Source organism: Varroa jacobsoni, unplaced genomic scaffold (genome assembly GCF_002532875.2).
Source record: "Varroa jacobsoni isolate VJ856 unplaced genomic scaffold, vjacob_1.0 scaffold_1488, whole genome shotgun sequence".
Lineage (NCBI taxonomy): Eukaryota > Metazoa > Arthropoda > Arachnida > Mesostigmata > Varroidae > Varroa > Varroa jacobsoni.
In genome coordinates, this window is record NW_019214390.1 from 66,563 (window position 1) to 80,527 (window position 13,965).

At 41.1% G+C, this 13,965-nt stretch overlaps 1 protein-coding gene across 6 annotated transcripts in view; it reads right to left on the reverse strand.

Annotated features, from left to right (window-relative positions):
- Window positions 1-13,965, reverse strand: part of LOC111270538 (uncharacterized) — a 170,125-nt gene that overhangs the window by 59,405 nt on the left and 96,755 nt on the right. For all 6 annotated transcript variants that reach the window (XR_015314977.1, XM_086972521.1, XM_086972520.1 and 3 more), the window contains exons 7-9: window positions 10,142-10,213; window positions 8,849-8,930; window positions 8,503-8,557 (exon numbers count right to left, since the gene is read on the reverse strand). Coding sequence is in view for 5 of the 6 variants with exons in the window: in XM_086972521.1 (XP_086828647.1) it covers window positions 8,503-8,557; window positions 8,849-8,930; window positions 10,142-10,213 (209 nt within the window). In the remaining variant the exon portion in view is untranslated. The remainder of the gene's footprint in view (window positions 1-8,502; window positions 8,558-8,848; window positions 8,931-10,141; window positions 10,214-13,965) is intronic.

Here is a 13,965-nt window from a genome sequence, read left to right on the forward strand (position 1 = left end):
AACTATAAAGGGAATATTCTGAAGCTGAAGCTTAGATGAAATATAAAATGACTCCACAGTCACTTCCCAAACGCTTCTTTCGTGAACGATAAAGGACTCGTTTGATGCCTATTAACATTAGAGGAGTCGAATAATTAGCACTACCAGATCATTTTCAGTTATCTAATTTGGAGAACTTTACCATGTTTACATTGTACATGGCTTTGGTCGCGCTTTGTTATGTATTCATCTCCAATGTGTAACCTTTCCATACCACAAATCTAAATACCTTATAAATGGTTAAAGCCAGGCCTGTTATCGAGCAGTAGCAGTAATGCTACTGCTTTGAGACCAAAGAGAGCACTGCCATTATCCGATAGCGACCTACCAACTTTTGCTAGACTAGAATGGGGTAAGCAAGGAGATCAGGATCCATATTCCGCCTTCTATTCGAAGCTTATACCACTGAAATTGACCCCCTGCATTGGAACTATGCTAGAACTGTAACTTTTTAAACGAATCTACACCTCTTTCCAACATCGCCTCTAGCAATGCTCTAATCTTTAAGAAAGCCCCAGGAGAACAAGAGATGTTTTCCTCCAGCTTATTTTTTTTTACATTTGAAATAATGAATTATTACCAGTTATTGTCAATTTAGAAAAACATTGACCACTCACTGCAGGGAAAGGCTTACGTCTCGTAGAATTCTAAATGGGATTAATCCAGATACTCAAATTTCCACTAAAAAGAAGAATACAGAGTGCGGATATATCTTCATTAGTATATCTGGTAATAATAACAGACATCAAAGAAACCTGTGTTTTATACAGTAAAAGCAGTATAGCCAACAGATTTCATTTGCGTACCCTGTCCAAATAGACGATTACGTGGGCGATCGAAGCCGTAGAAAATAAGCGTGAAGGACTTAGCATTAATGTTTTCGACTAGTAAAGCATTACGAATTACGTAACTCTAAATAAAACTTGAATTGGAAACGATTCAGTGGGAAGAATTTCCAGTTCCCTCTTAGGGGCAGCGCAATCTTTTCTGCTAAAGGGTGACGATGTTGCGTGAAAACAGGCTCCGAGAACGGGCCCGACTACTATTATAGGAAGGTAACCAGGACAATCTACCTCGGGTATGCGAGCGATAGATTCGGCCTCGGTAAATATTCGCTGGACGTCTGATTAAGACGTTTTTCCTGTTACCAGTTCTACTGCAGTCTTGTTACAGCAACTTTTTTTGCTATTTTTACAGATAATTACGAATTATTCACTCTTCCAGAATATATCCTCAATGCATGCGTGAAACTAGAGAACGTGACAACGACAGCAGATGTCATGCCAAATGAAATGCGGCCTCAACTCTTCTGATTGTAAATCAGGATCCGTAGCATTATCCAACTCGGAAAATTGTATACACTATGCGCTATTGATATAGTAACAAAGAACCCAATGCGTCTTTTCAGTTCAGCTAAAAATGCAGCCATGAAGGGGAACTCATCATCGTAGTAAGTAGAAACGAGCAACGAGATTTTAACTTGGTTTTCAACAACAGTGGACAATATTCCTTCATAGTCAGTGGCCACACAGATATTCTAACAGTACACCAATATACCATTTTTTTGTATATTTACTCCTATCGAAACCAACCAAAATGGTCAATTTTTGAAAAAAGTCATTGCTTTTATAATTAAACATAGGTTTTCGATGAAGTAAAGATCGATAGCGATATGGCAACGTTTAAAGTTTATGAACGTCTAAAAAAGGTTTGCAAACGGTGAAATCAACCAGTAATGATGGCTGTAACGCTGACCTATTCGACAGAAAAATGTCAGCCAAAGCTGCGCTAAGCAGGTTGTGCAGGCGCTTAACAAAGTCCAGACCAGATCCAAATTTTTCGAAAGGAAAGCTTTTTTTTAGTTACTTACCGGATTTAGGAAAGGGGACGTCGGTCACAGTACCATTAGATAGACTATTATCCATCATTAGAATTATTATTATGACAAGCACCCCCCATCCCCATGAGCATAACTAAAGGTCTGTATATTTTTCTTTAAGAGCATGAACTTTTCGAGAAAAAAAGATTTATATTTGTATACGGCATAGTTACAGGCGCAATTCTATTCCCTTGCAATAGTAATGATTATTACTACTGTTCAATGTTATTAATGCACTATTTTCTAATTATGTTTAATTTAACTTCTCGATAAACAAACTCGGTTATGTTGACTGTCGTTTGTGCTTACGCCTAGAAACTGTGTTTATATTGATAGGCATACCCGTGCAATCCCCCCTCCGTCCAGCCATGGTATAATGATGATTTGTCATGACGACGGGAGACCATTGCTGCTGAATGCTCCGTTGTATAGCGTTTGTACAAATACAGAAGCTATACGGAAAATTACTCTGCGGTTCGGAGCGTATCTTAGAGTATACAGAGGATAAATAGAAGAGTTCCTCGGCGCTTTTCTAGTCTCCCTCTTGTCTCGTTTCAGTCGACATCCGTGTAGAGCTTCAGTAAATACTCATCGTACTAGCTCCGAAAGCAATAGCGGAAGCAACGCAACTTCAAAGGATGTTTCGGCGACATGGGCTGAATCGCAGAGACGTAGGTGGGCGGGCGGGCGGGCGGGCGGGCGTTCGGTCGTCCGGCCGATCGTTCGAAGAAGCAAACTGCATGAGACTGGGCGTGTAGCGGAGCAAACGCTGCCGAAGCGGAGAAAAGCATCTCTGTACCGCCTGCTTTAACTTAAACTGCCGCAGATGTTGATCCTGTCTCTGTAACTTCTACGCCTACATCTGCCCCATGTTCGCCGCAACCACTGATGTTCCACAAAGAATCATCCTCACATGGCCGGACCCTAACTGCTCTAACAGAACTGATCTGGTGGCTGGTTAGGCATCCCGCGGTAGCTTTTTTGTGAAGAGCGAATAAAGCGGAAAAGAGTGTAGAAGAAATCGGAAAAGCTCTCGTAGGGGCGGCTCAAGTGCGAGAGCCACTGATAGCAATAACAAGCATGAATAAGTTGAGATGTAACTTTGACAACCAATTTTTCCGACATCTTCCTTTCTATATGAAATATAATCAGTCAGCAGCCACTAGGATTCACTGTGGCCGTTTCTTTGTTGGAGTTCGCGGATCAGACGGCCTACAGACCGCGACGATGCAGGCGCCTGCAGCGCAATTCCGGCATATGAACCATTTTTTATCTTCGAGTCTACCGATTGGGTAGGCCTACCTCTGGGAGAATGTCTGTTAGGAAGAGGTACTTTTTTTATAGGGTCCTGTGGGAATACGCAAGGTAACGGGCTTACGAGCTAACTGAATGAATACGGTGGGAAGAGATAGAGCTATTTCGTTACGTATGAAATATCTCTAAATTTAGGCAAGCTTCTCCGGAAGCCTCAAATAACGTAAAAGCAGAATATCTGGCTAGAAAACTCACTAGGTGAGCAAGGAAAGGAGGGAAGATTAGGTAAGCGAATATTTACTCACAAGAAGAACTCTTGATATGTCGTTTTCGTCTCTGCTGTGATATCTATCGCGCCACGCTTCAGGCTCTTTCTGATTCTTTAATGTCGAGCGCTACTGCTGTCGATATTTCGAAATAGCGCGAGGACCGCGAGAGACCGCGGTGATGCCATGTAATCTCTTAACTAGGCTCATGCTCATTTATACCGCCTTAAGCTCTCGGCGATGGCGTTGTTTGACCATATAGCACTGAATCGAAAAGGACTCACTCTTGAGAGTATCGTAATACACAACTTGTAAATGTAGGGTGAAGCTAGGAGGCAATTGAGTCGGTTTGTCGCAGAGAAGGTCCTAGAAGTCGACCGTACTAGAATGATTAATTTACTGCAAATGCCTGTAAAGTTTTCCAGTCTGACTATCACTTCATTCATAGAAAGAACCTCAAAGTATGAGTGAAGAAAATATGAAACATGATTTCATAGCTATGGAAATATCTTCAATTTTAATCTTCGTATGAATAACAAAACCTAGCTTTGAGTGTTTTTTAGTTAAACAGAATCAAAAACACAGGTAACTCGAAAACGGAAACACAGGTAACACGAACTCACCAACAAAATTTGACTAATCAGCTCATCTACTATAATTAAGAAGGTGTCGGCAATATTTTGTGATACGTAGAAGTCCCATTCAGTGTAAAAATGTCTGATTTTTAGATAAAAACTCATAAAAAAAAAGCTGCTGAATAACTGCCATATCCTACCTTTCCGGAGACCAAATATGCACTACTGCTAAAATGCAGTGCCTCTTCAACCGGATTATGTGATCTGAGAATTTTCTGTTTATTATTTGTTGTTATCGGAGACGAAAATTGGAGGATATTTCGAATATACTGCAGGTACCCATCGTACGAAGTAGAGGAAGATTCTCGGCCGCTGAAGCTATAGCTTAACGGCTCTGAGAAAACAGGCTCTGTTGGATGACGAATTAGTGGAGAGGCAAACCTTGAAGAATGGTACCTAGTTCGCGGGTTTTTCGCCAGGTAGCCTTGAAGGGTGTTAACGCGGACGCGCTAGCAATACGGATCCGACTGTTGTATTCACAGTTCTTAAACGTGACATGTAACGGCTTGTCATAATAAAATATTCTAAATAAAACCCATTACCGATCGTGGACAAAGATGTGTATAGCCACCGTTTTTATTGCTGACTTTCAGCTAACCTATCGGCCATTGTACTGATGTTTCAACATCGCCTAAAGAACCGACCTACCAGGGTAAGGGGCTCAATACAAATCATGTAGAGGGAATAAGCGGAAGAGATTACCCAACCATTTACCACCCTTCCAATAGGGCGGACCTCTACTGGGCGCACATTCGAACCTATACGATCCGATTAGTAATCAAACATGCTAGCAGGGCATTATCGCGAAGGGAGAAACATTTGCATAACATGAAGCAAAATTACTAACAACGATTTTCATGGACCTAATGATTTATCCAGTGTTATTTCACAAATAATCTATTTTTTGGGATTGGCCATTTAAAGCTCATAGATTCTCTATCACAAGGAATTAGTACCTGTTCCTTCGTCAAAATTAAGTTACATTTAAGCTAGTCGCTGCAGGCTCTTAAAGGAATATTGCAATTTTTCAAAAACCAAAAGATTTGCTAAACACCGCAAAATTTGACTTTGAGATTTGGTGATATTTGCTAAATGGTCCCTATTTTTCCCGACCGGGAAATTTCATAAGCATTAAGTAAGTTCACCGCTTCTTTAATGTAGACGCCGTCTCGAATAGCGGAAAACCAACGGATCTGAGGATGAAGGCAAAACGTACGGTCAGTACGCCTTCTTCTAGGAGCGTTTTTCTCTAGTAGTGTTCACAGAGTATGTATATGTCGTGCACGATGACCTGATACTTTATTTAGAAGGAAATGTGAGTGTTGACTAAGTTTTTAACAGATTTGTTGGTACGATATAATTCTTTACAACATGAACGTACTGATTTACCCAGGGCAACATCCGTTTTGTTTAGCTGGAAGAGACAGTATGCAGCTCGCAAACGTAACGCAATATTATTACGACGATGAATGAAAAGCTAACCTCTTTCTAATATGCGAGGAGCGAGGGTGGAAATGAGAGGTGGATTGAAAATAAGATAACGAAATTGCCTTATAGGCAAATATATTACATCGTTAGCTCTTAAAGCAAGACCGCATAGTTAGCATAGGTTGCATTGAGTGTTTTTTTTTTTGGTTTTTAATTAAATTACACTATACCTTAAACGAGTGTCACCAGGACGGCGGGACTTTAAGAGCCTGGCTTGCGAGCTTTGGAGATCCTCAAACTTTAAGCTTGAATGCTACGGCCAATTATCCTTCTATCTTTAAGTCTGCTGCTAGTAGTTCTACATGCGAGATCGGTTCAATTTATTACAGAAGTAAGAAAACGTCGAAGCGAAGCCTGATGGACCCTTAGGTATAATACATGGAGAACCTGCACACCTGCACGATTTCAGTATGGACAACAACCAAATTTGTTATTTGTCATTATTTACTATAATCAAGTGTTACTCACGGTATTCCTTTATCAAAACTACGGCCTTCCTGTTCAAATATGTATACAGGTGCCGCGCAAATCGGTACGCCTAAAGGGTTGCCATCGTCTAGAACTGTTTACCAAGTTGTCTTATTGGCAAAGGCGGTCAGGTCGAAACGCCCACACAGTGAAGAACGTTAGTGAAAGGAAGTGTCGGCGACTGCAGATGTTTATTCTTCTTGGCCATGGTTCACACACGCAATAAGTGCAAGCAAACCCTTGAGTTCGCACGCTGACGCCGTCTTACGATGTCCTCACTGCTTCCATTGGTGCTTATCCATGCACAATAATTACGGAGTAAAAGTCATCTATGCGAATAGAAATGAAATCTGACTCAGACTTACTGGGTTTACCCATACGATAATATAGCGGTGTAATTTTTACAGACGATCGACTGATTTATTCAGGGAAACAAGCTTGCCAATGTACCATACTGTTTGACAATGATAACATAGCTAAAGAGAACATAGCAGAAACATTGCTTTACGTCTATTCAACATCAGCCAACATTCTTATAATCGAAAGCGCAATATTTACAAAACAGATTTCTAGAAGGTAGTGCACTATGGCCTTGGATTGCTACGGCAGATTTCCGGATTTCTCCAGCTTTTCTTGATCGTCGGATCTTTTACTATTTCTCCGTTTTTCTTTCAGCTTTAGCTGGCGGTGAAATAGCCTCTACAAGCGCTTTGTAGGCGAATTCTGTGTTTCGTCCCGTAGGCTAGGTAAGCACAGGAAACGCAGAAAGCAGGCCGGGTCAATCATCGTTGCACATCAACCAAACCGCTCGCGGGCCCTTTACCTTGGCCTTAAAGCCAGGCAGCCATCTTGTGCTCCTTCCTCCACTTCGACAAGCGACCAGAGCTAACGAGGACGGACTGTACACAGAAACGCAAACGCTGGCGGACAACCGAGTGAGCGAGATTCCTTTGCACGGTAGAGCCAATGAACGTTTCGGCAGCATCACTCAAACTACCTCTTTTCTGCGGACGGCTTTTGAGAGCCTCGTAGAAACCCTCCTCAGATCATCACAAATTTTGAGACAGTGTCCTTTTTTCTTCGTGTCCCGTTGTCTAGCAGCGCCTTCTCAGGCGTGTGTTACACTGTTCAACTAGTTAAAAAACAACACTCTAGTATTATTAGTAGCAGAAACAATGCAACGAACTCGACCGTATTTGTCATCTACCGGCAGCTGTACAATGAGTATCATACCTATTTTCATACATTATGTCTTCTGCATGCAATAAGTATAATATGACGCGATGCAAAGCATGCACAATACTCGCTCTATTTTTACGGCACAACAGCGGATGTTATTAACCCCGCAACTGACGTCGTAACTGACCTCAGCGTACCGCAAACAGGATGCCTTTGGCATTGGTCATCAAAGCTCGTTAATACGGAAACGAAATTTGTCTTTTGGACTGCGGCAACTTCCAGCAATAACGAATGGCTGACCCGTTCATATGTCGCCAGAACATCGTAACCGTAATATTCCGTAATCAGTTTTGTTTTGTCTCTGCAACTCAGCTGAGCACAAAAACGCCTACTGCTTCTACCGATAGCTCGTTAATATGAGATTATGTTCCCGTTTGTGCCCCGAAGCCCTGAGCCCTAACCAATAAGCAAGGGCAGCCAGCGTGCGAGAATATATTTGTCCATCGCCTCATCCTCATTTTTTATCTTGCCTTTATCGGGTACCACTTGTTCCAGGTAAACCTTTCGTATTTAAGCCCTCCCCGCAAGTAGCCCACAGGGGCTAAGTCGGCTAGCATCGGCTTTCTGTTCGCCCCGGCAGATGCGGCAGACATGCTCGTGGTGGTGCTGGGGACGGTTGCAAAGGGACGCCGGTTTGTCGATGGGCACGGCAGATACAAAAAGTGAGAAGCAATTTCTTTTCGTTACGTTTGCATGGACGGACAGACCCACCGATAGACAGCAAGCATCATTAACAGCCCTGTCGCTACTGCTGTGTTGTTAGACTAATGCGGTCGTCGGATGGAGTTCGCCCTTTGCGTTTTATTCTCTGATCTTGACTGGAATAGCAATATAAAATGCGGCGTTCACTAGAAATTTACTCAAGAGAGTTAATATTAAGCTTGAAGACTGTGAAGTGAAGCATTGAATCACCGATAAATAACACATGTGCACGAATGAGGGCTTCTATTGATAGGAGGCAAATAAGCTTAAGCTGAATTTTGCCTCTAATACCTCACCTGTTGCGTTATATTGTGCAAAAGCACCATACGCACAATAGTAGAGCTAAAATACCTGTGCGATGCTAGATCAAATGTTTTGCATGACCCGTTAACGTTCTCTAAGAAAATGAAGGATTCGATTTATTAGACCAAATATATGTTTAGTTCATTTTTAGAATTAAGATGAAAGAATGAGCGGTAAACCGTTGAGTCTCTACAATCCCTGAAATATATCAGCTTGTAACTTCACTCACCTTAAGGAAAGCATCGGTCTTCATACGCGCGCACTTATTCAATGTGTTTAGCCGCCTGTAATGAACATAGTATATAAGTACCTTATCGTTGGTATGGCAGCTCTACTGCATCATCGACTATTTCTACAGTTATAATGCCGATTCGTACGCGCAACCCGCCTTACCTCCCATAATTGGCGTTTGGTGACCCTCCAAAATCCTGCAATTTTTGCCTTTCGCCTTGGCTGCTGCTATTTGCTTTATGAGTACATTTTTGTTTACATCTGTCATTTGTTCTATTTTTGTATACTGTCCTATCGGAAACTTCCCGCGCCGAAGACCCAGTCGACGATGCTCGCTTTCTCACCTGAGTAAAGATTGAATCTCATCGGCGTCCAGATGGGGATGATCCTTGTACACCGTACTCATGTCAAGCGGAAAACAGTTGTCTGCAAAAAAAACAAACAGAAAATGTTCTAACGGAATTTACCAATAAATGGCTTATTATTAACTATTAGTACGCATCTACTTTTGACTATTCAGCCCTTGCGGATGTTTATAATTAATCATAAGATGTATTTCACAAGATACTATGTAATCGGTACCGTTTCCTATGATGAAGAAATAAAATTTCCACATATTTAGTTTACACATACGTATAGACTTGCTGCTTTCCTCATCCGGACTCAGCATGGTACTATAAAGGTTTACCTCAGAAAGGGAAACATGAGTTTGCTGTCATTGCTGTGGCGGGTTCGTACGTTTGTATTGAAGAATTTAAAAGATTCTCAGGAAACTTTTTATGCTCGCGCATATTACGATTGAAACGACCTCACGACTTCAATATGTAAAAGAGCACAACAAGACCCCACTCATTACTGATGCAAATAGGATCTGATAGAATAGCGTTTGCCTTTAGCAGTTAACCAATATTTGTACTGTTTGTTTTTTTACGATCCGTTTTAGAAGCCTTATCACGCTTATTGGGCTCTATGCAAATTTGCTCACGGTGCACAGCTGCGTTTGATCTGCACTTCAGGCCTGCAGGAAAACCGTAGGGTTTGAGGCGTAAAGAACAGAATGGTAAACATATCAGTTGAAAGTTTTAGATTAGTCTCGGATGCATTCACGATACCTTACTTTAGCTAGAAAAAGGAGAAGCGACACGAATGCGCTGGAAAAAATTGAAGGATTTATCATAGGGAGGTTATCGCAAAAGAGAATGCAACAGACCGCATAAAAGTAAATTAGATAAAAATCAAAGTTAATTTTGTTTTATCATTGTGTGGGTAATCGGAGGTAATAACATGATTGATTAGACGAACGCGTGTGACTGCAACAGAACCGTGCCAAGGACGTCTTTTGTTATCCGAATTAACAAAGCGTTTTTGCTATAATCACATCTTTGTGTGGTTAGAAAAAATAACAAATTCGTGTTTTAGCGTAATGATACATACTTTCTATGGAATATCTTTCTGTCTCATTGGCTCTGTGAGCTGCCAACGCTTACCAACTTAGCTTGATGTATATGATACGCGGTCACTGTACGCCAGTGTCAAACCCTCTTCTTATATACCTACTCCAATGTTTGTCACTAATCTAACTAGTACCTATACGCCATTAATCGGAAAAAAAAATATAAAAAAGTTTACGTACTCACCCTCATACATCTGAACATATTGAGGAAAGCCAGTTTGTCTCAGCCATTCCAAAGCCTGAACGGCTTCCGCCTCTGTCAAACGCACAAACGCCAGTAGTTTACTATGTGAACTTTTATTATGTGAAGCTCAGTGACGAACAACACAATTAGTCCTTTACAAACAGGCAACACACTTCATTAACATGTCGTCGCTGTTATTCAACGTAACAAACTTATTTTGAAGATACATCGCAGTTGGACGCTTACATCATTAATAGTACACGGAGAAAGTGCGCATGCATACAGTGGTTTTTTTTTTTTTCTTTATCTCCCACTCGAAGGCTACTCCCCCAAAATGTCTAGAAAAGCCAAGGCAAGAAACACCTCAAAATCGAAACAAAATACAGAAACATATTCGAAGCATCGGCACTGTGTTCCATAGACTAAACCAGTTACGTGTAGCATGCAATTACTATAGCACATTTAGCCTATGCGGAGCAGTCACTATCCTTCGTTGTGCTGAAAACACGACATGCTATAATTTCGTATTATTTATCGTATTCTAATGTTAAGCCTATTATAACACTAAGTAACTAAACACTCGAAACTCTTCCACTGTCAACAGGCTTTTGGGTAGCCGTTGAAGTCTTATATATGTACATACAGGCTTACGTAGATGTTTAAAACATCACCGTTCATAAATTTAGGTAATGGTACACATTTAGCCGCTAGCTCGCAGCATGATATCATAGTGAAACCACTTCATAGCTACTTCCATTTATTGGGTCCTTTCATCAACCGGTTTTGTAGCTGTCAGGTCAACAATCGGCAAGATGTTGAGATTGTTGCCTGTTAACTATATCATTCAATGCAAATCGTCACATTTTTATCAACAAAACAGCTTCACGTATTTTTCCATACGACAACAGCGACAGCCATATCTAGTTCGAGCTTCTTAGGATGTCGGAGTGTTGTCTTTGCTAAGGTCTCTTCTCTTTATGTTTCGAGTTTCACGGCCGGCGTCGCCGCTTGGCATTCCATCAGACGGCTGCCTCCCAGCATGAAACAAGGGATGTCTATGTCCGGATTCGAACCTGTCACTGAAATTAGCGGGCAAAATAGGTTGCTCACTAGGCTGTTGCGGGTTTCAGTTCAAAACCGGGCCTCGGAGTGGCTTCCGTTAGCCACGAACACGACCCGCAGTATCCGACTGTTCTCATCTTGTAGTCACCCCAGGTCTTTCCTGTTTTTCCCTGCCTATCTCTGAGGTTGCTTACTCCAGAACCGCTTTCAGAAGATCGTACATTACCAGCAAAAAAATACTTTGGAACGCAGAACCTCGTAAAATACAGGCAAGACAGAACCTTTGCTATTGTTACTGCTGCTTTAAATGCACCCGCAAAGTGCCGCCCTTTGTACTCTATAACTAGTACCGCCTTGTTCCGTAAAGTAGTTTGATGTTTAGAAATTCGTGGACGCGCTCGAACCGGCTTGACAACTAGAAAACGCTACTGTGATTGACGAAAATAGTATCTTCTAAAATAAGCAAGTTCACTTCGCTGGTGTCGCAAAGAATTGCCTCGGTTGGCCTGATTTTTTTCATTCATTGTAAAATATGATCCGTCCTGTAGAGGATACGTACATATTCTAGCGGATTAGCCGATTTCGACAATAAGCGGTAACGGTCTTTCCAACGACTTGTTGATTAGCGTAGATACGCCCATATTATGAATGTATGTATGTGGGCGGACTGGGTGCGATGATCAGTTCCGTTTCGAGAAAATTTAGAGAATCTGGAGAAGTTTTTTTCATTAAATGTTTAATTAGCTGGGTTGCTGACAGGGCTGATTGATGATAGGTGTTCAGCACCAACAGCTATTATTACAAAAAGTATTAACCTCTTTAGTGTGTCACTTAACACTATGAACATTTTATGAATATAAAATGATCTATTATCTTATTCGTGTGGACCAAACAGTAGGAAAATGGCACTTGCTTTCGTTGAACCTACCGTTCATTTTGTTTGTATTCATTATATATATATATATATATATATATATATATTCATGCTTCAGTAGGATGTTGCTTGATGGCAGCGGTGCGGTTCAAAGGAATATCAACTACTCAATGCGCCACCTCATGAAAAATCTGCAAAACCTTGGGTTTTAACGCCATCCATCCTGCTAAATAGCTGGAGGAAATGATACGGTTAGCCATAGGCAATAGCCACTGAGCGAATAAGCTGTACGACGTGTTAGACTATATCTACGTAGCCCAGCTGGTGATTTCTGTGTTCCCATAATGTTTTCGGCAGGCATTTTTATGATGAGTACTACTGTTAGCAAGCTTGTCCTTAAATCCCTGTGACGTGTTAGTCTCTCTTACTTTGCGATGATACCATACCTGCGCGATCGCTCCTTACGCCCTGACTCTCCGCACTATTGCCGGAATAGCCCATTGTTTTTGGTTACTTGACGTAGTTCGTTTATATATATATATGATTATTTATCTTTACCTTTATCAGGTATTTCTTATGGAAACAACACGAGTATTTGATTTTTTTCGAAATTGTTAGAAACGAAAGAGATATATGGCATAGACCGCAAATACTTCACTGCACCATATACGATAGGCAAAAAAAACTGGGTTGACCCCAGCCATATGTTGCTTCCGATAAACTTCTGCTTGGTGGAGATTCCCACCAAATAGCGATGTATGCGTTAGCAAATACATATAGCGGTTATAGCAATTTAGTACCCTTTTGATAAAAACAAGTTTTACCTGGTTCTGCCAGGCTACATATTTGGGCTATGTTGAAGTTCTCCCAAATTAGTTGGAAACTACGAACTTGATATAAATAAGGGGGTATCGTTGTATTCAGGGTTCTTCTATCAAAAATGCTTCACGTATTCCAGCGGCGAAATATATAACCAGAGAGTGTAATTTGGTGCTATTGGTCCTACTCTTTCAAACTTCATCTTCTTACCCAAGCTTACCCCTAGGCCGGTTACGTTCTGGAATATATATATGATGCCACATTTCACATGTTATTAACAATGAAGATAAAAAACCATTGATAGTAACTCGTGAAGCAACAGCTCTTTTAATTGTCTTTTTCGTTTCTAATATTTAAGGTGTTGTATATACGTGTTATATATACATGCTGCTATAGGCTGGTTACGGTGCTAATCATACGCTCGATTCGAATCATCGGTGTTATTTTCAAAAATGGTCCACTTAAACAACAAGTTCCGCTTCAATTAATTGTGAACTATCCTTGAGTCTCACTCAAATGACTCTACTTACTAAATTATACAGATGATTTTCGTATTTCTCTGTATGGCCCCTTATGATGCGTGTACGTTTATTATGCTAATAAGACTACCTTACATGCCGGATCCCACTTTCAGCTCTCCTAGCGTTTTCGCAGGGTTTCATGAATTCCAGTACTTCACACTGAATGCTTGATATATTAATGTCATCTTGGTTCGCGCTGCGTTTGCCGTCTTCATGACAATAAACTGCTGATGATTCTATTCTTATTATCCTCTGAAGTCGCTATAGGTAATCTTTACAGCGATCCAGCATGCAGTATCTGTATAAATCTCTATCTTACAGCTGTCTACTTACAGCTCTAACATCCGACTGGCCAAAGTTTCGTTTCTTCGCTTTTGCCCAGGATTACCTATCGTCTTGCCTTGCCAGGACAAGGAAGCGTTTGATGCACCCCGAATTCTACCGTTTCTAAAGATGAAAGCCGCTCTTGTGCATGTCTCTCGTACAATTTCGTAGAAAACGCACCGCTTTATCTTTAGCTGGGCTCTTTTTTTCCTCATCGTGTTCTC